This window comes from Pteropus alecto, unplaced genomic scaffold, assembly GCF_000325575.1.
Source record: "Pteropus alecto unplaced genomic scaffold, ASM32557v1 scaffold22, whole genome shotgun sequence".
NCBI classification, from domain to species: Eukaryota; Metazoa; Chordata; class Mammalia; order Chiroptera; family Pteropodidae; genus Pteropus; species Pteropus alecto.
The window spans coordinates 18,369,868-18,391,813 of NW_006434839.1; the positions used below are offsets into that span (position 1 = coordinate 18,369,868).

Below are 21,946 nucleotides of genomic sequence, written 5' to 3' on the forward strand. Positions count from 1 at the left end.
AAAAACATATTAGGAACATTTAGCATTAATTGGGAAATTGCATTATGAAGTCTTATACTTTACTTGAAAGAGGCATATCAGTTTTAGTTAAATTCACATATGAGATAGGAGTATAAAGATGAAAAATCTAATGGTATCATTCTTACTTTCCTACTTTTCTTCATTGTACACATAGCCTTCATGCACCGTATTAATAAAAAAAATAAAAAAAAAATAATAATAATAAAAAAAAACCTCTCCTCGTTTCCTTAAAATTCAAGTAAATTTAAAATGACAAGAAACTCAGCAATAATTTATGTCAAAAGTCTTTGTTCCGGTACAAATGTTTTCCTATTTCCTAAGATTAATCAAATTACTCAAGAACCTAGATATGAGTGTATTTCTGAGTCACTCTTTGGTCACTATTGTCACACTTCATTCCAATTAAAAGAGCATCAACAATGCTGTCACCGCCAACATAAACTAGATGTGGGTAAATCCTCAAAATATATATTTTATAATATTTACTATGGAACAATAATCAAAGCAGTTTGCCAAAGAACTTGTCTAATCCATGTAATATAAAGTTATGTCCTGGCTCTAGTGGATAGACTACTTGTAGATGAAGACATGAAACCTCCAATCCAAACTGCTTTTATCAAGCGGAACAAAAACTTTCCAAGCACTTGACACAATTCCTTTAGTAAAAATACTTGGGGCATACAGAAACATTGAGTAAGCAAGTTCTATCACTTCATTTCCTAAATGTTTTCAAGTTATAAAGTTCATGTGGTTTATGATAGAGTGACAGTTCTGTACGAATAAAGGTTAAAAGCAAAAAGGTCATTATTTTAAGATTTTGGGGGTTTAAAACATTTTTTCATATCACATAGAAAACAGTACAATCTAAATCAGCACTGTCCAATAGAAATTTCTACAATTTCTTATCACATGTAGCACTTGATCACTTGAAATGTGGCTAGTCTGTGTGACTGAAGAACTAAATTTTAAATTTTATGTCATTTTAATTAATTTCATTTACTTTATATGGTCATATGTGGCTGGTGGTTCCTGTATTGGACAGTGCGTGCATAGACTGTAATAACTAGTAGTTATGGAGGGGTGTAGACAGAGGACTTATTACATATCCATGTCAGACATCAGGAACCTGCTGATGGCATTCTCTAAGGATAGATCCATGAATGGCCAAGGTGATAATCCACGAACTTTACAAACAGCCCCAAGATGAAAAAGAAGAAGTAACCAGTATTTAGAAACTAGGTCAGTATTAAAATTATGTTGGTAGTTTGTCTACATGACTAAAAGAAGTAGAGTGTGGGTGTAGGCTATCACAGTATGCACATATGGAAGGAGAAGACAAGTGCCTGTATTTGAAAGACTTATTTGCTAAGTGAACTATTAAACATCTTAGGAGATGTGATAGATGAAAGTTGATCATATATGTAGTAAAACTCTAACAGTTTGGTGTCAAAAATTATATCTGGAACCCTGGCCAGATACAATTCTGGTATTCATAACTAAAGAAAATAGGTGTGAAAGAGAAGAAAACTGCCAAAGGCAATGTAGTAAGTCCAGGTACATAAAAGGCTCAAAAACAGCTCAAAAACATAAAAGGCTCAAGAACTTTGATAGGCTACAGAGAAGACGTGCCTAAATATTCACTGTGGAATATCTGCAGAGGCCTGTAAATATGGCTTAAGGTTCTCAGTGGTCTGGATGTTAAGTCTACTTAATAATAGCAATCCCCTCCAGTCATAACAGATATCCCTGCCTCTACTCATGCCCTCATCCAATCCATTTTATGTACAGCTGACAGAGTGGCTAAAAATGATCATACCATATCCTGCCTGAAGCCCTTGCCTTTTATTTATTTATTTATTCATTCATTTAATTTATTTATTACGGGGAAGACAGATAAGTGTAAAGGGGGTCAAATATGTGATGACGGAAGATTTGACTTTGGGTGGTGAACATACAATGCAATATACAGATGATATATTATTGAATTGTGCACTTAAACCCACATGGTTTTATTAATCAATCTCACCCCCAATAAACAAAATTAAAAAAAAAATTTTAAACGTTGCATTTAAAATAAAAGCCAAGCTCTTTAACATAGCCTGTGGTCCTGGGAGTCTGGATCTTGCCTGCTTTTCCAACATCACCACATGCCATTCACTTTCCTCTCCCACTCCTCAATTATGTTGGCCTTTCTCACTTTCCATTAATTCGCAAAATCTTCCAGGACCTTTGCATTTGCCCCAATCCTTTGCATGTCTGACTTCTTATCCTCTGGGTGTCAGTAAATATTATTCCCTAGAAAGGCCTCTAGGTCCACTCTCCTTTTCCCACCATTATCTTAATGCAGTTTATTTCCTTCTGGTACTCATCATGTTCTGTAATTATTTCCATCAATATGTATTTATTATCTATCTTTTCCTTCAAAATGTGTTTTATAAGAGGAAAGAGCAGTCATTTGTCCTCTTTCCCACTGTATCCTCAGTGTCGAGCACAAAACCTGGTAAACATTTGGCATTTAGTATATTCGTGCTTAATAAATAAAGGAATGGATAGATAAGAGTTTACTTAAATAAAAATACATTTACAAATATCAACAGAGGGAAAAGTATGCAATGATCATATAGAAAACACACTTGAAAAAGCAGGTGACATGTTATGTAGCATAAAGATGAAGAGTCAAAACCAATTTATGCTGCAAGCTTTGTATGTTTACAGAATTCGGCACTATCTCCTAAGTCACAAAATGAGGTCTGTGTTAAATGAATACCTACTAAAACACTATTGATATTTTGAGTTTTACCAAAGGAGCACAACATTATAAATATCCTGTTAACATTATAAACATAAGTACATTAGTGTATTCCAACTGTACAATTCGATTTTGTTCTTTTCTGTGCACATAGTACACAGAATTGCTCCTGGCATATTGAGGGAAGTCAAAAAAGTTGTTGAATGAGTAAATGAATGAATAAATGACAGGCGTGAATAGTAAAGTGACACCTTCTCATGACTTAATACACGATTTCAATGCTTCACAGGTCCAAATCATGCCCTAAAACTTAGATCCATGCTAGGTAAAGCTGCCTTAAAAGGATTACTGTCAATCAATAGCAGCAGTGGTATTATGGGAGTATATTAACATGCCCATTTTACTAACAATGTAAAGCCACCGGGGATTCCTCATTAACATACTGACGAGAAATCATAAAAGAATAGGATACAGTTCTGATACATTTCTTAAAAATCATGGAATGAAAGCACTAAACAGGATTTTTTTGATACTCCAGTCAATAATAATATCTTCTGGTTGCTGTAAAAGGAATCAGGAAACTGTCTCCTAACCTATTGTTTGTATTTTTTTCTGTATCTAGTCAATAATGCACTAACAAGCAAGAGCACTAGAAAAATAAACATAATAAAAATTTTTTAGCCTATATCCCTGGTGCTAATATTTAAGAACTTACTGAAGATATTGGCCTATAGTATAGAAAATAGTATTTAAAAAATGGTAGACTGAAGCTCTTTTATAAAAATTACACATTAATGATAAGTGATAACAAACGGAATAGACCAAACTAAATTTTTCAGTTTAGCACTTTGAAAAAATTAAAAGGCTATGTATTTCACTCTATAAAGAGAAGCTTATTGAACCTATTCTATAAAATCATAAACTCTAAATTGAAGTATGGCCTCTATGAAAACTAAAAATGGATAAATCACTTTCATCAAGAAACAAATGTATCTTAACCTTTCTTTAAGTTCTCTGATCAAGATGAGTATGAGGTTCTAAACAAGATTTAAAAGAACTAAACAGTTTCCCTGATGCATGATGCAATGTGAGATGCACCTGTACCATGACACAAAGCACTGATGCAATATTTCAGTGAGAATGAGAAAGGGGTACAATGCTATTAAGAAAGGAACTTAATCAAAAATAAAAATTATATACATTTTGATTAAAAGAAGGCAAGAGAAATGTGAAGATCAGTGAATGAGTTGTTTAGCTGTATGACTGTGTACATAATTAAAACAATGAGTATTTGTCCGCTACCACCAAGTTTTTTTTACTCAAAATTTTGAGAGCCAGTTAATTGGCAATTCCTCCAGGATACTGGCCAACAAGGCTCACTATTTTCTATATTATTTTTTCCTAGCAAATGGCATTATCAATTGTTTTGTTTATTGGAAATGACAATTTTTTGTGATATGTGAGAGCTCGACTAATGATGGATAGTTATGTAGCTCTTATATCCTCTATTGTAATTTAGTTTCTAGCCTGAAGACAAAGGACCAATGTCTTCTCAATTAAGTGAGCTAATAATTTAAGCGAGCTAATGTGCATGTGTAATTCAATGTTCATTCATTAGTTAATTAACTAATTATACACAATTTTGAAAGAAACAAGTTCAACTCTATAAAGTTACATGGGACAAAGGTCCTGCAAATTAACATAAATTGCCACCATATTCAGATAAGATCATTTTTTTTAATGTAACACTATAAATTGATGATAATAAAGAAATGTGATCTTTCAATGCAAAGGTTCAATGCAAAAATTAACAATTATAAAGGGCTGGTTTGAGATTAAATGTGGCACAGGACTGGAATTTGTTCACATTAATGTTGGTCATTTGGCTTGACTGACAAAGATTAATGAGGTAAATTTAAAATACATTTCAATACAATTATTACTCATGTAGGAGTATCAAATTACCCCACCTCATACTTTTGTTAAAGGGCAAAAGGAATTATTGAAACTGTCATTATACCTGTGTTATGAACTTGTTCACCTTAAACTATCTTGAGCTTTACAACTATGATATGACTTTAAGGACATTAATGAAAACAGCAACTAGCATGGCTCGTTATGTGCCAAGTACTACATTAAGTGCTTTATAATCATGTTTCTTAATGCACAAAAATGGCCTATGAAACTGGTACTATTACAATCTCCCTTCTATAGATAAGAAAACTGATTATCAGGGAGGTTAACTAACTTGTTCAATTTCACAGTGTTAATGAGACGGAATTAGAATTCACAGCTAGGTCAATCTGATTCCAGAGTTGGCACTATGCTATACTTCTTCTCATATCAAGCCTCCATTTGGTTTACTAATTTAAAATAATAATAGGGTACCTCATATCAAACTATAATGCAAGGCTATAGTAATCAAAACAGCATGGCACTGGCATAAAAACAGACACATAGACTAATAATGGAACAAAATGGAGAGCCCAGAAATAAACCCAAACCTATATGGTCAATTAATCTATGCAACAGAGGCAAGAATACACATTAGGGTAAAGACAGTCTATTCAATAAATGGTATTAGGAAAACTAAACAGATAAATGAAAAAAAATGAAACTCGACCACTTTCTTATACCTATAAAAGGATAAATTCAAAATGAATTAAAGACAAATATAAGGCCTGAAACCACAAAACTCTTAGAAGAAAACAAGCAGTAAACTCTGACATTGCTCTTAGTAATATTTTTTGGATATATCCCCTTTGGCATGGGAAACAAAAGAAAAAATAAACAAATGGGACTATATCAAACAAAAAAGGTTTTACACAGTAAAGGAAATCATCCACAAAATGAAAACACAATCTAGTGAATGGAAGAAGATATTCACCAATGATACATCCAACAAGGGGTTTATAGCCAAACTGTATAAAGAACTCATACAATTCAACACCAAAAATACAAACAATCCAATCAAAAAATGGGCAGAAGATCTGAATAGACATTTCTCTAAAGAGGACATTCAGATGGCCAATAGACATATAAAAAGATACTCGATATCACTAATCATCAGAGGAATGCAAATTAAAACCACAATGAGATATCACTTCATACCTATCAGAATGACTATCATCAATAAATCAGCAAACAAAAAGTGTTGGTGAAAATGTGAAGAAAAGGGAACTCTCGTACACTGTGGAACTGCAAATGAGTGCAGCCCCTATGGAAAACAGTATAGAGGTTTCTCAAAAAATTAAAAATAGAACTACCTTTTGACCTAGCAATGCCACTTCTGGGTATTTATCTGAAGAAATCCAAAGCACTATTTTGAAAAGATATATGCATCCCTACGTTCATTGCAGCATCATTTACAGTTGCCAAGACATGGAAGCAATCTAAATGTCCATCGATAGAAGACTGGATAAAGAAGTGGCACATATATACAATGGAATATTACTCGGCCATAAAAAAAAAAGAATGAAATCTTACCATTTGCAAAGGTATTATAAATGAAATAAGTCAGACAGAGAAAAACAAATACCATATGATCTCACTTTTATGTAGAATCTAAAGAACAAAATAAACAAACAAAACAGAAACAGACTCATAGATACAGAGAACAAACTGATGGTTGCCAGATAGGAAGGCTTTTGTGGGGGCTGGGTGAAAAAGGTGAAGGGATTAAGAAGTACAAATTGGCAGTTACAAAACAGTCACAGGGATGTAAAGTACAGCATAGAGAATATAGTTGATAATATTGTAATAACTGTATGTGGTGCCATTTGGGTACCAGATTAATCAGAGGGATGGAACACTTTATAAATTATATATAATTTATATGTAATTTATAGCTAACATAAAATAATATTGAATGTCAATTGTAACTGAAGTTTTTTTTTTTTAATTAAAAAAAACTAAATTAAACTGTAGTATGGCAAAGGAGAGATATCATCAGAACCCAAAGGTCAAATGGAAACCAATGGTTTAGAGGTGAAGTAGTATATACAAGTTTTAAATATCTACATCTTTGTAGATATTTAATACTAACTTAGTTAATGAGGAGTGATAATATTTTATGTAGACCTCTTAATTAAGGTTAGAAACAGCAGAACAATAAGAAAAAGTCATCAGTTTGGTTTTAGTTATGTATACATTCATACGGCCTCAGGAGAGGCAATTCTGCTGCCTCCTTTCTTCTCTAAGTGTGGGCCTTCATATTAGATTTCAGGTGTATATTAGGACACATCCGGCCATGTCCTCTGGAATAAATATCTAGAGTAAGTGGTCATTCAAAGGATCACAGGCTAAATCCAACACACAGATGTGTTTTGTTATGCTCCTGTAGCGTTTGTTGTTTTTATTTAAATGACTACCTCCATTAAAAAATTAGGAAAACTTTACAGAAAAATCTGGATTTCCATCTTATTTTGATAAATAAAAAGATTTAACGAAACTGATCCCAAGTTCCATCATGACAAGTCCTTTGCTGGTTCTGAGTTACAGTTGCCTCCTTTAGACAACTGGAGATCAAAGCTCTCCACTCAGCCTCAAAGTCCCTTCACCAGCAGACATTCTCTGCCAAGCCCCTTTTGGCATTTAGGTGGCTGCTACTGAGCTAGACAAAACCCTCATCCATCAATCAGCTTCAGGAACCTCTTAATGTTGATGTAGAACTGATCCTGTGGCTTATATGCTCTTTGTACCTCCCCCTTCCTCATCGACCCCGCTTTTTTAAAACTGGTGATGTGAAGGACAGCAGGGGCATAGAAAATAGATCACAATGGTGACATTGAACACAAAAAAACTCTGTGTGCAAGTGGGTGATTCAAATCGCTGAAAGGATTATTTACAATGATTACTAAGTCACTAACATGTCTATTTCATATTGTGAAGAAACAACCATTTAAAGGTGATGATTTATCACTTGCATATTTAATAATGCAATACATAAAGCCAAATGAATTTAAAATTTAGTACAGAATGATTTTCAGTGTTTAATTTCAATCCATATGAAGGCATTCTACTTGGAGGTTTTGACTATTAGTTAAAAACTAATAGTTTTTCATATGTGTGTTTATTTTGTACGCTATATATGAAATAAAATAGCAACAGAAGAATTATATGAAACTATACATGGTATTATACAGTGTAAAGTTATATATATACTTATATTTATGTATATGCATTTATAAATATGTACATATATATGCAGATATTCTTCTAACTATTCTTAATTTAACTTTAAATCACAGTAATATTTTATAACAGAAAATTCTTACCTCAGCCAGAAAAATAACTAAGCACCAAATAAGCAAAAAAATTAAGCTCTTGTGGAGAGTAACATATCTAAGGTATGTATTCCATGTAGTCACTGCTGGTATGTTCTCCTTGTCATCAAAAAAGCACTCCTGAAAAACATAATCATGATTATTACAATAAGACTATACAGTTTCACACCACCATCATGGTTTTATTTTGAATGTGTGGAAATAAGGAAATATTACTATTTGAAGCTAAGTGAATTTCAAGTATAAACCAAATGAAAGATGTGTGGTGTCACTCCACAGCCAATATAATGTCCACTGGAACAATATAGCTTTTTGAAAAATGAGAAACACTGTAATTCTTCAAAATTCTGAACATATATCACTGATTATATAACTATTATTTTGGGACAGTTACACCATTTTAATGCTTACCAATATCACACCTCTTATCAAGTAAATGGTACTATTAACCTGAAGCTTCCCAGAACTCCCCTTGATTTAACTTATTTCTTCAGGAGTCCATAGACAAATATAGTTTGGAATTTTGCTAGCTGTAGAAATCTCCCAATAGACCTGAAAGCCAACTGATGTTTGTACATTCATCAGTAGCCTAGGATTATCTCTTGCCAGCTATGATTTGTTATATAATTCTAATCCTCAGTATATTCCCCTAGAATTTTTTATTTGTCTTGTGGTAGATTTATTTGTCCTGTGTATTCAACAATTTGAAAAAGAATAATTATAGATAGTCCAAAGGAAAAAAGATACTTTTGTTTCTTATGAAGTCAACAAAATTCATAGAAGAAGCACTAGAACTTGAAAGGAGTCCTATGACATTGGTTAGGTAAAAAATTTTGGAGTCAAATAAACTTGGCTTTGAATCTGGAGTCCACCATTGACTTCCTAGGTGCTGCTTGAATTTGGACAGTTGAAATTTTCCTAACTTTAGTTTCCTTATCTGTAGATGAGGATAACGATAAGTACTAAAGTAGTAATGGGGACTAAGTATATGCTACCAGGCACTAGAAGCAATCAATAAATAGTAACTATTATTAGTTAAAGAAAACATTCTACTTAAATAAATTTAAAGGCTCAGGTTTGAGAAATTCATTCAGATTGAAACCACATAGATAAATTATCCTTTAGGAAATCTTTTAAAAATTATAAGACACTGAAAGTATGTATTTTAGAGACAATTTATTCTGTTCCTTCATTTTTACAAAGAAGGAAACTATGGTCCAAAAATGTTAAATGACTTGTGATTGCCAAAGGTAAAATGACTCTTAATTGATCCATGCTATTAAACATGTCAATTCATTAAAACGATGCCTGTTTCAGCCAAAGAGCTTTAAAAACTTTTCCAGTAAAAACTAACAAACAAAATCTCTCCTCATATATTGCTTCCTATTTTAACAATTAAAGTATTTTATTCTGTAAAACAACATTAAAAAAAACTTTCTATCTGAAGGTTAGTGCCAGTATATGTTGTTTCACACACCTTCTTTAAAAGAAACCTGTCCAGAAATCCCATGTATAAAGCAAATTTGAAAGATAAAGAAACGCACACTAATTAAATTCTGGTAAGACTGATATATAAACCAGAATGTAAAACCAGAATGTAAATTGGTCCTATTGAGAGACAAGATGCTTGTACAGGCTCTATACAGAAATATTACTTGGTCTCTAAATAACTAAAGCTATTATTTTCTGTATATTTATTTATAGTCCACCTCTTCCCACAGAGGTTTGAAGTGGTAATAAAGCAGATTTATAATAATTTTTAACAATTTGTAATTTTTCTAATTTATGATAATGATTATCACCGGCCTAGTAAACCTAACAGCAGTCCTTGCTTTGACTTACAATACATTTTATGGAAAGAGATGTATCCACTGAAAAAGAAAATAGTTGATTCTTTTACATTTTAAAGTTGCTTACATCATTACGGACTTTGCATTTTTGGAATTTTAAGATAAACCTCATGGTAAACCCATAATTTGAGTAAGTTTTGTTACATACTATTGGTTACATTCCACCCAGTTGCACTCTGTAGCAAAAACAAACAAACAAACAAACAAAAACATGCAAATAATCTGTACACACCTTTAAGTCTTCTTCACTAATTTCTTCACTTATTTCCAAGCCACTATCCTGAGATAATCGTCTTGAATATATATCCATTTCAGTTAAGTTCGCCTGAGGGGCCAATGACATTTTCCTTGTGGATGCCCCTGTCTTTCGGTGAATGATCTGACCTTGGTTCATTGAGGAGTGTGTCATCAGGTTCAGAACAGACTGCCTCCTTCGTCCCTGAAATGTGGGGCCAGTGTTAATTACATTGCTTCGAGGCAGGATGGCCTCTCCCTGCTCAGAATCTGGAACTAAGGACAGCCTTCTCTCCGAAGGCTCTTCAGAATCTTCTTCAATGCCATTCATTTGTAATGGAGTCTTCTGTACCACTGAAAATTTTTTTATAGAGTTGATTGAATTGAGAATAGAGTTCTTCCTTTTTTCACCAAACTCTCCAGTCTGTTTAAAAGACTGTTTTTTTGTTTCATTCCAGGGGACAGCAGCATCTCCTTCTAATGAGAAACGCCGCAAAGTGTCAGTTAGGATTGAACTTCTTCTTTCTGCACTAAAGTGGTCAAAAGATTCATATCCCATGAGCTTCGAGCTGAAGTCGGGCCGTAGATTTTGTAATTCAGAAAATGTTCCATAAAAATAGCTGCTACCTTCATGTAAAATTAATATTTTGTCAGCTTTCTTTAAATGTTCCATTTTAGAAGTGACCAAAATCCTAGTTTTGTTAGCCATCAATTTACAGACACAGCTTTAAGAATATAAAAAGATATAAATAAGACATCAATTTTATAAACACTTTATTACAATACTATATGTATTGCATTTTAACATTTTATTAAGGTATTCTTCTATAAAACCTCTATGATACAATATTGTTATTACACTTAAAATAATTCTAAAAGTAAATACCCAATAGTAATTGATTTGGTGCCTCTTGAGTTAGTATAGCATTAAATACTATATAATTGAATTATTATAGTATACTATATTGTAAAGTGGAGTGTTAACAGACCTAGAATGAAACTAAATAAATACCTATATTAAATAAATGTTTGACTTTGAGCAAATTGATCTGGGTCTTGGTTTATTCATCTAGGAAATGAGAGAATTGTTAGATGAACTTTAAGATTCCTGGGGGGCAGGGAGTTTATATTTCGATATACCTTCTAAAACGTCAGAGCTTTTTTGGTCCTTTAAATTCTCTGTTAATTTCCTTTTACATTTTAAGGTGACCTCCAATTTAGTTCTCAAGAACTTATATTAAGGCCAATCTGATTTGTTAAAACAATAACAACAACAAACCTGAGAAATGGAGTTGTTGACCCTCCTCTAATAACATTACCCTCCAGTCTAGAACTAAATCCTGATTAGAACCATCTAAGAAAGACAAACTTCTTTTAGGCATTAAAACATTATATATCATATAGAAAGAGTTATCATTTTAGATTGTACTCTAACATACTAGCATAGCTAGCAAAGTTTATATTGGTAAAAAGTTACTTATCACAGTCACAGTATTGTAAACATAGTATCTTAGGTATAAAATTTAACTAAATTCTAGGAAAGGTGCTTCCAGAAATAATACCACCATTTTATACAAATATACATCTACATCCTTATTGTTTAAAATCTTTATTTCTAGAAGAGTATTATGATAATTCTCCTAAAAACTACGTTATAGCCTATGAAGTAATTTTGAAACTTTAAAATTAAGTCGTATAGTTAACTAACTGTTCCACGTAGGAACTTATACTTTGGGGTCTATCAGAAGCTCCAATGAAATGTAAATCCCCAGCTCTGTGAGCCTGAAGATGAGTTTCTGAAGGAAGTACTAAGATAGATGAATAGTCTGAGCATTCACTGGCATTAAACATTAAAACAGTCAGCTTATTTAATTCCTTAAAAGGTTTACTATCTAAGGAGAAGAGAGATTAAAATTCTAACACACACACAAAAAAAGCAAATGAAATTTAATTATAATAACTAATTAAAATAAAATGACACAAGGCAATAATATTGTAAAAACCATAGAGATAGTGATTGCTTTAACAAGCAATAGCAATGGAAGAAATTAGTTTAGCATGAGGTAGTCAGAACTTTTCACGGAAGTAATCTTGAATCGACTGTGAAGAGAAAATCAGATTTGAGTAAGTGTTATGTTACATTCTTTCATACTGAGTCACAATGCTTGACATATCTCTCAAGGGGTAATATGCAGTCTCTGATGGTATAGTCATTCCTTGTCTTTTTGCATGAGCATAACAAGTTATTCAAAGAACATACCTTTCAAAAATTTCTTTTTCCGTTAAAACATCTAGGTATCCAAAAGGAGAGTCTAATAGATATAAATCAGCATCTTTGTATACTGCTCTAAAAAGAAAATGAAAATTAAATGAAATGTCTTCATATTTCCCATGTAATTTGGTATAGATGTTTTAAATGAAGACCAATAAGGTAAGTTACACATGAATTTTATGGTTTTTCACAACACTATGAGAACTGCTGAAGTGGCTTTGCTAAATGTAAGTGACAAAAACTAGCAAAAGTTACAAACTGAATAACATCATACCATACAATGTAAAACATTACCTTTAATAGAAAGAAAAAAAAGGAAAAAGAAACTCTCTTAACAATAATATCTATTTAGAGCCAAGCACCATTCTATGTTCTGAGGAATACGGTGGTAAAAATTACACAGTCCCTGCCCTCAAAGATTTCAGATTTGGGTGGGGAAACAAAAGAATAAAATAAACTGCTTCAATCCTATAAAATGTCAGATGCAGCAACTAAATTGCAACACTCATGTGAAATGATTTTTTACTGTCAACCTGCTACCAACAGGTTGTCAGTAGCACTACTGTGGCTGTATAATTGAAATGCTTTTTGCTGCTTATAGTCTTAGTCTCTGTATCATATTCATAAAAATTCCAAACAAGGATAAATAACTCACAGTAAAAATGTATACTCATATTATTTTACATAAAATTTTATCAGCAAGTAAAATCTTCATGAAGTTGATCTTAGAACAGTAATGAGATGAAGATACAGTCCCATATTAATGGAAATGAGATAATGTCTTCACAACAAATTTTTTCAGGTATGATTGTCAGTAAGCCTACTTCTATTCCTACCCCAACCACATAGGATTTAGTGTTTATGTATAATTCTTGGTACTTCCTATAAAAAGAAGATTGTATTCAATCAGCAGGTAACAGAGAAAATACAGAAGTGGCAAAAAGTCAAAGTCTAAAAGAACTTTGCAGTGTAAATTATTTTTGAAGACAAGATGCAAGAGCTAGATAAAAGATATCCATCAAAATATACCCTCAAGGTCTTCCTTTCCCTAGCTCAGTTCATACTTATCTCTCTCCACATCTATGATCACAGTTTCTCAAGAGATCAGAAATAATATTTTCATAGCCAAAAACTGGACCACAGATGACACATTCTGATCAGAATAAAAATAATCATTTTCCGTAGTACTTCGAACTGTGTGCACCTTACAATAAAACCAAATCTTAAACTAGTAAATACAAACTCAATTGTGTGTTTAATGTTCAGAAGCCATATGGCATATCTTACCTAAATTTGAAATGGAATATTTAAGGTAAGTCTTACTTTGGCTCACAGGTTAATTAATCAACTTCCATGTACTTAGAAGCCATTATCTTGTCTGCAAATTACCCATATCTGTTATTACCTCACATTGTAATCCCAAAATCAAGGCAAAGTTTAATGTAGAGTCATGAGGACCTGGTTCAAATGATAATTCTACCATTTCTCAGTGTCGCTTTTGGCAAGTTAAGATCTAACAGCATCAATTATCTCATGATTTCTTCCATAAAGTGGGAGAACAATCTTATCTTTACAGGGTGATATGAGGATTAAGTTAAATCACACACAGATACATAGACACACACACACACACACACACACACACACACACACACACACACACACACACCAGAATATTACTAGACAATTGCAGGAGCTCAGTGAATTAGTTTTCTGTCTCAGTTTTTAAAAGCAGGAAAAAGTAAGAGAAAGAAGCCAAAATATCAGTTAAGTCAATGTGATTTCTTGCTAACAACTCTGCAACACAGTAAGAAGTTTGTTCAAATAAAACTAAAGGAATATTTCACATCCTATATTACCAGTAATGTTTTAAACTAAAGTTACAGTTTAACCACAAAGTTTTCTTCTTGACAGAAATTAAGTATATATACTTCTCTCTTTGACAGTTCAAAATGCTTAGACAAAGAATGTCTCTACCAGTGGAACTACCCACTCCAATGTTAGATGTGCTTGTACTATTTATTTGTTTTTAAAGATAACGGATCCTAAGCCAGGAGACATCATTTGCCTTGCTATTCTTGTTATGAATTATGTTGAAATTTTTGAAAATGTATGTTTATCTAAACCAAGAAACATAAACAATAGCCTAGAGCAGCTATGCTCATTGTGAAGTGGAGGTGAGCAGGGAACTGTGTGATAGATTTAACAAAAATGTACACCTTATCTTTCCCTGCGTTATGCAGAATCCCAGTGTTTTCCTTTGTAGTAAAACATACCATAAGTACACACACCAAAGTAAGGACATGCTTTTTGGAAAAGTCATCATCTTAATGAGATTACCAGACATGAAAACTATGTCATAATCTATAATCCTTAAAGGTGATTCTTAACCAGCTAGTCATAAGACCCCAGGCACCTTTCAATTCCAAAACAAAATATAAAGAAATAGAGAAATGTCTGTGGTGTTTTACATGCATGATATTTATAGCAAATGCTCACTAGACCAATGATCAGATACTCACCTTGCTAAAGAAATTCTTGCTCGCTGCCCTCCACTCAGTGTGATTCCACCTTCTCCAAGAACTATATTGTCTTTCTCAGCAAACTTGGAAATGTCCTGTTATCAAAAACAGAAATATATAGAGAAAGAAATTGTTAGTATGTTGGATCTGAATTTGACAGGTACATTTTCCTTCAAACATAATCATATATCAGACTATTGTTTTTATTTTTTTCAGTTTTATTGAAATATAATAGACAATTAGTTACTCGTATTTACACTGAACAATTCAATGAGTTTTTTTTTTTCAGTTGTAGTTGACACACAATAATATATTAGTTTCAGCGGTACAGCATAGTGATTAGAGATCTATATAACTCACAAATTGATCATGCCACTAAATCTAATACCCCTCTTCCCCCTGCATATTTATTACAACATTGTTGACTATTTTCCTTATGCTACGTATATCTCCATGTCTATTTTGTAACTATCCATTTGTACTTAATTCCTCTGCCCTTTTTCACCGTCTACCCCAAACCCCCTCCCACTTAGTAGTTTTTAAAATATTCCCTGTATCTGAATTTGTTTCTATTTTTGTTGTTGTTTGTTTTGTTTTTAGATTCCACATGTACATAAAATGATGTGGTATTTGTCTTTCTCTATCTGACTATCTTCATTCAGCGCAATACCCTTTAGGCCCATCAAGGCAATATCTTTTTCCATCCCCTTCCTTTTAGTCTGCGCGTGTCTTTTATTCTAAAGTAAGTCTCTTTGTAGGCAGCATATGTAGGGGTCTTATTTTCTTATCCATTCATCCACCCTATCTTTTGGTTAGAGCATTTAATTCTTTTCCATTTGAAGTACTTGTTGATAGAAATGCAGTTATTACCATTCTTTATTCCTGTTTTTGATATGTTTTTTCTTCTTAAAGAAGTCCGTCCAACATTTCCTGTAATACTGGCTTGGTGGTGATAAATTCTTTTAGCTTGTTTTTGCCTGAGAAGCTCTTTATCTGTCCTTCAACTCTAAATGATAGCTCTGCTGGATAAAGAATTCTTGGTTGTAGATCCTGGGTTTTTATCACTTTGAATATTCTGTGCCAAGTCTTTCTGTCCTGCATAGTTTCTTTTGGGAAATCAGCTGCCAGTCTTATGGGAGTTCCCTTGTAGGTAACTATCTGCTTTTCTCTTGTGGCTTTTAAGGTTCTCTCTTTGTATTTAAACTTTGGCATTTTAATTATAATGTGTCTTGGTGTGGGCCTCTTTGGGTTTATCTTTTCTAGGACTCTCTGAGCTTCCTGGGGTTGTATGTCTATTTCCTTCAACAGGTTAGGGAGGTTTTCCATCATTTTTTCAAATAGCTCTTGAACTTATTGTTCCCCTTCGACCCAGATGTTTTTACATTTAATTTTGTTCCATTAAATTGTTCCTTAAATTGTTACTATAGTCTTGTTTTGTTTTGTTTTGTTTTCCCTTGCTGTTCTGATTGGGTGTCCTTGGCTTCCCCATCCTTTATATTGGTGATTCGATCCTCTTTATTCACTCTGTTTATTCCATTTAATATATTTCTCATCTCAGATGTGTTCTTCCTTTCTGACTGGTTCCCTTTTATTATTTCCATTTCCATTTTTATGGTTTTTTATTTTTTATCTCTGTTAAAGTTCTCACTGAATTCACCTACGCTTCCCCTAAGTTCATTGAGCATCTTTTTTTTAACATTTTTTAAAAATAAATTTATTTATTTAAATTAGTTTCTAGTATATAGTACATTGGTTAGACATCTATATTGTTCATGAAACAATTCCCCCAATTGCTCCCTCCTTCCCTGGCCTTCCACTTAGCCATTATATTAATGCTAACTGCATTCCCTGTGCCGTCATTGAGCATCTTTATATCCAATGCTTTGAACTCTGCATCTGTTAGATTGCTTGACACTATTATTCCTGGATCTCGGTTCTGTTCTCTCATATGGTTTCCACTTCTTTGTCTTCCAATCGTGGCTGCCTTTCTGCGTCTGTTTCTGTGTATCAAGCAAAGCTCCTAAGTCTCCCGGTCTTACTAGCATGGCTTTGTAGGTGTCCAGTGGCACAGTTTTGAGAAGGGTTCAGTTTAGCCCCAGCCTGTGCCCCTCTGGGGCCACCTGTTAAGATTTAGCAAGCAATACACAGATGCTGTGCTTATAGTTGCCTCAAGAGGCCATGCCAGAAACGGAGGCCAGCTGCCACCAGTGTTGGGGTTGGCTCAGAAAGGAGCACCAAACTCACCCAGGATACAACTAGATGTGGCTTGGGGTGGGACCATGAGTTGGGGAAGATGGAGTTTCAGGGAATCCTCTGGGCTGAGCGGCCTCTGTTATCCAGTTCGTAGATGTCTCAGCAATGGTGGTGCTGCATCTGCACACTGATAGGTGGGAGGACTCAACAGAGGAACAATGGATACCATCGGCATTTCTGCCTGGGGGAAAGCCTCGCCTCCAGCCCTTACTCTGACAACTCAGTGTCCCCGTTAGTCCCTGGTGCTCCCCATGCAGCCGATCTGGCACTGGCGCTCAGAGCAAGCAGGTCCATTACCGCAGACACGGCCCCTTGAAGAGGTGTCTGCAGCTGCCAGCTGCTGCTGCCATAGCCTCTCTCCCACTCAGCCACCCAGCCGCTCAGGACCAGGCAGCCTTGTGTCTTCACCCCCTCCTACCTTCTACCGTTGCAGATTAATTATTTCTCTCTCTAGTTGTAGTGCTTCTGTTCATCTAGATCCCAGGCAACTTTGCTTGCTGTTTGCTCCATGTTTCCCTTCCAACTTCGATGTGGTTGCAAGAAGGATAAACAAAGCCTCTATCATCTATGTCATTTTTAGGTGCCTCTCTCAGACTATTGTTTTAACAACAGCTGAATTTTGAACCCTGTATCTTAATTATTTCAAATCCACTTCAATTGTTCAAAACATTGCTGAAACTTAGAAATAAATTTTTCTTTTCTTTTCAAAATGTCATTAATGATCATTAAATAAAAATTGGAAAATATCTAAAAAGTAATGCCTATGTAGATGTGTATGTGTGTATGTAAATATGTGTGACTATCACCCATAGATATTAACATGCTCGAGTGTACTTTCTTCCTATTTAAATTTACTTTTAAAAGGAAATCTCCAAAATGGAATAAACATCTTAAAGAAACTAAAAGAATGCTACTTAAACTCCTCTGCAGTACCTACACATATTTACTGGGTGGCCATGGGTACAAGGCAACTCCTTTCCATAATTCTCTCACTCACCCACCCCCAACACAGCCTTCTTCATCATCCATCCTCACACCTCATTTCTGTCCTCTCCCCACCCACTCTGCCTCTCTTATTACCTCTCTTCCACACAAATTGTGTCATTCTTTCTCCAAGTTAACAAACTTTCTGTGGCAACAACCATGCTAGGCATTGTAAAAGAAGCTTAGAATTTATCAGAAATAGTCTGTGATTTCCAGCCATTCTAAATCTAATTTGGAAGATAAGCCATAATCCTGGAGAATGCTAAATAACATCCCATGGATTTCATTAACCAGTTTAAGACAGGTCATAAAATAGTACACAGTTGGAAAATTAATTGTACAGATAATAGAAGTATCTGTACAATAGATAGAAAATGCCAGAAGGCTTTCTGAGAGAGATGATGTTTGGCCTGAGATTTGAAGAATAAGAGTTAGATAGGTAATATGCTCTCTTTACTTCAAAAAAAGTTCTCTCTCTCTCTTTTTTTCCCATCCCCAAACATCTGTCCTTGTCTTTTGTTACCATCTTTTTCTCTCTCTCTCCACTAAAAACACATTTCCATACTATCTTTCCTTTTTCTTTCACAATCTGGAAGCAATCTACCATCTTTCCTTGAGTTGCTACCTACATTATCTATATGTAAATTGTCACATGGTTACTTCTGTTAATTCCATTTATGAATAGAACTTCATATACAAAACCGTAAACTCACAAGGGAGGTAAACTGACAAGTAATCATTTATGTTAAAAACTATTTGGCAGCTCCTCTAGGCTGGAACCATGCTAACCACTCCCCACAAGGAACTGTTACTATCAATACTCCTAACCTAAGATGACCAAAGACCTCAGATAGAAAATGCTGATATGTTGGAGGGGATGCAGTAGGACACTCCTCACTCCTGCCTCTGGCAACCATCAATCTGTTCTTTGTATCTATGAGATCAGGGGTTTTTAGATTCCACATATAAGTGAGATCATCCAGTATTTGTTTCACTCTGATTCGTTTCATTTATATAATGCCCTCAATTATTGTTGCAAATGGTAGGATTTCCTTCTTTTATATGGCTGAATAATATTCGAATATATATATATCTATATATATCTATCTATATCTATCTATATATATATAGATATATATAGATATATATCTATATATAGATATATATATATCACATTTTCTTTGTCCATCATCTGTTGATGGACACTTAGGTTGCTTCCATTCCATGCTACAATGAACATAGGGATTCAGATACCTTTTTGAGGTGGTGATTTCGTTTCCTTCAAGTAAGTACTCAGAAGTAGAACTGCTGGGTCATGTGGTAGTTTTATTTTTAATTCGTGAGGAGACTCCATACTGTTTTCCAAAGTAGCTGCATCAATTTATATTCCAACCAATATCCTTACGTATTTTATAATTTTCTATCGTAAATTAAATAGCTTTCTATTTCTACTTCTAGATGGTTGTTGCTAGTATAGAGAAAAGCTAATTATTTTATATGCTTATCTACTATCCAGTCATCTTATCATATTTCCTTATTAATTCTAGCAAACTTTTGTTTTCTGTTTATTTGTTTGCTTTTTGCTTGAATCACTTCAGTTTTTTCAGGTGAACAATTTTTTCATAAACATTTAAAATTATTCCTGTTTAAAGACAAATGGCATTAATTTTTCACCACTTAAAATAATGTTTACTTTGGGATGTTTGGTTAAAAAATTACTATACTTATGAAGTTTCCTTCAATTTTTACTTTGAATAGTTATTAAAAATGATTGCTAAATTATATATAAGACCCTTTTAGCATCTACTGACACAATATTTGGTCAATATAACATATTACATTTTATTTATAGATTTCATTCCTATCATAGATTTATAGATCGCATTCCTATCATAAATTTTGTTTGGTCGTATTTTATTATTTTTATACTATGTTGGAATCTATTTCTTAATGTTTTCTTTATAATGTTTTATTTGAATATCTATCTAATAAGGATGACTTACTATAGTTTTCTTTATTACATTTTTTTTCAGATTTCAGTACTAAGACTATTCTGGCTTTAGAAAATTAATTGAAGAGCTTTCAACCTTTTTCTATAGTTTGGTATAGTTTAAATAACATAGGAAATGTTATTTAAATTCAACTACAAAAGCATCTAGAGATAGTGCCTTTTTAAAGTAGGTAACACTCTCCTTTAGATATGAAGGAGAAATTGAGACCTTTCCAGACATACAAAGCTTGAGGGAATTCTCCACCACGAGGCCTGCACTACAGGAAATACTGAAAGGGGTCAGCTCACCTAAAACAAAATGACAAAAAATAAAAATTAAAAATATTTAATTAGGAGTAAAGTGACTATCAGGTAAATAGAAGCAGAAGAGTGCAAGCCTTACTAAGAACAGAGCTTTATAAGCTTAAACATTAAGAAAAGAATCGTTATAACAAGATAGTAACATACATAGAGACAAACTGAGATAATAATGACTGAAAAGGGGAGGATTCGAAGATCCAAATTCACAAAAGGAAATGGAGATAAGGCATGCACAGAAGAAAATGGATGACTGTGTGTGTGTGTGTGTGTGTGTACACACACACACACACACACACACACACACATATATATATATATAACTATCCTTTACATAATTGTAATGGTAACCATACACCAAAGATTCAGAACTGAAGTATACAACATAAAAAAAAATGACCAGGGGGAAAACCCACAAAAGCCAACCAAAATAAAGAAAACAGAAACATGAGGACAAGGAAGCAATAGAAACACCGAGCTACCAGAAAGCAAAAGATAAAATGGCTATTAGAAGACCTCAAATTTCAATAATCACCCTAAATGTAAATAGACTGAACTTACCAATAAAAAGGCACAGAGTTGCAGAATGGATAAAAAAACAAAACCCAACCATATACTGTCGCCAGAAGACACATCTCAGCTCCAAAGACAAACATAGACTCAAAGTGAAAGGATGGAAAATGATATTTCAAGCAAACGGCATTCAGAAAAAAGCAGAAGTAGCTGTACTAATATCATACGAAATAGACTTCAAAATCAAAAAGGTAAAGAAAGATACTGAGGGACACTTCATAATGATAAAGAGAATCATGCACCGAGGACATAATACTTATTAATATCTATGCTCCCAATCAGGGAGCTCCGAAATATGTAAAGCAATTACTAACAGAACTAAAAGGAGAAACAGAACAAAACACTATCGCAGTAGGAGACCTAAATACTCCACTGTTGGATATGGACAGATCACCTAAATAGAAAATCAATAAAGAAATAACATACTTAAATGACACATTACACCAACTGGACATAATTGACATTTACAGAGCCTTCCATCCCAGAATAGTTGCTTATACATTCTTCTCTAGCGCACATGGAACATTCTCAAGAATTGACCACATACTGGGACACAGAGATAGCCTCAATAAATATAAGAGGATTGAAATCATATCAACCATATTCTCTGATCATAATGCTTTGAAACTAGAGCTCAACTGCAAAAAGAAAGCAGGAAGAACCACAAATACATGGAGATGAAACAACATGCTACTGAAGAATAACTGGGTCAGGAAAGAAATAAAAACAGATCAAGAGATACAAAGAAACAAATAATAATGATAGAACAACATATCAAAACTTTTAGGACATGGCAAAAGTGGTCATAAGAGGAAAGTTCATATCATTATAGCTCTACTTCTATAAACAAGAATGAGCCAAAGGAAACAACAGAATGCTTCAGTTTAAAAAAAAA

General features: G+C 33.6%; 1 protein-coding gene across 1 annotated transcript in view; it reads right to left on the minus strand.

Annotated features, from left to right (window-relative positions):
* Nucleotides 1-21,946, minus strand: part of CFTR (cystic fibrosis transmembrane conductance regulator) — a 152,578-nt gene that overhangs the window by 57,888 nt on the left and 72,744 nt on the right. The window contains exons 12-15 of the mRNA XM_006910578.1: nt 14,934-15,028; nt 12,400-12,486; nt 10,138-10,864; nt 8,047-8,175 (exon numbers count right to left, since the gene is read on the minus strand). Coding sequence (XP_006910640.1) covers nt 8,047-8,175; nt 10,138-10,864; nt 12,400-12,486; nt 14,934-15,028 — 1,038 coding nt within the window. The remainder of the gene's footprint in view (nt 1-8,046; nt 8,176-10,137; nt 10,865-12,399; nt 12,487-14,933; nt 15,029-21,946) is intronic.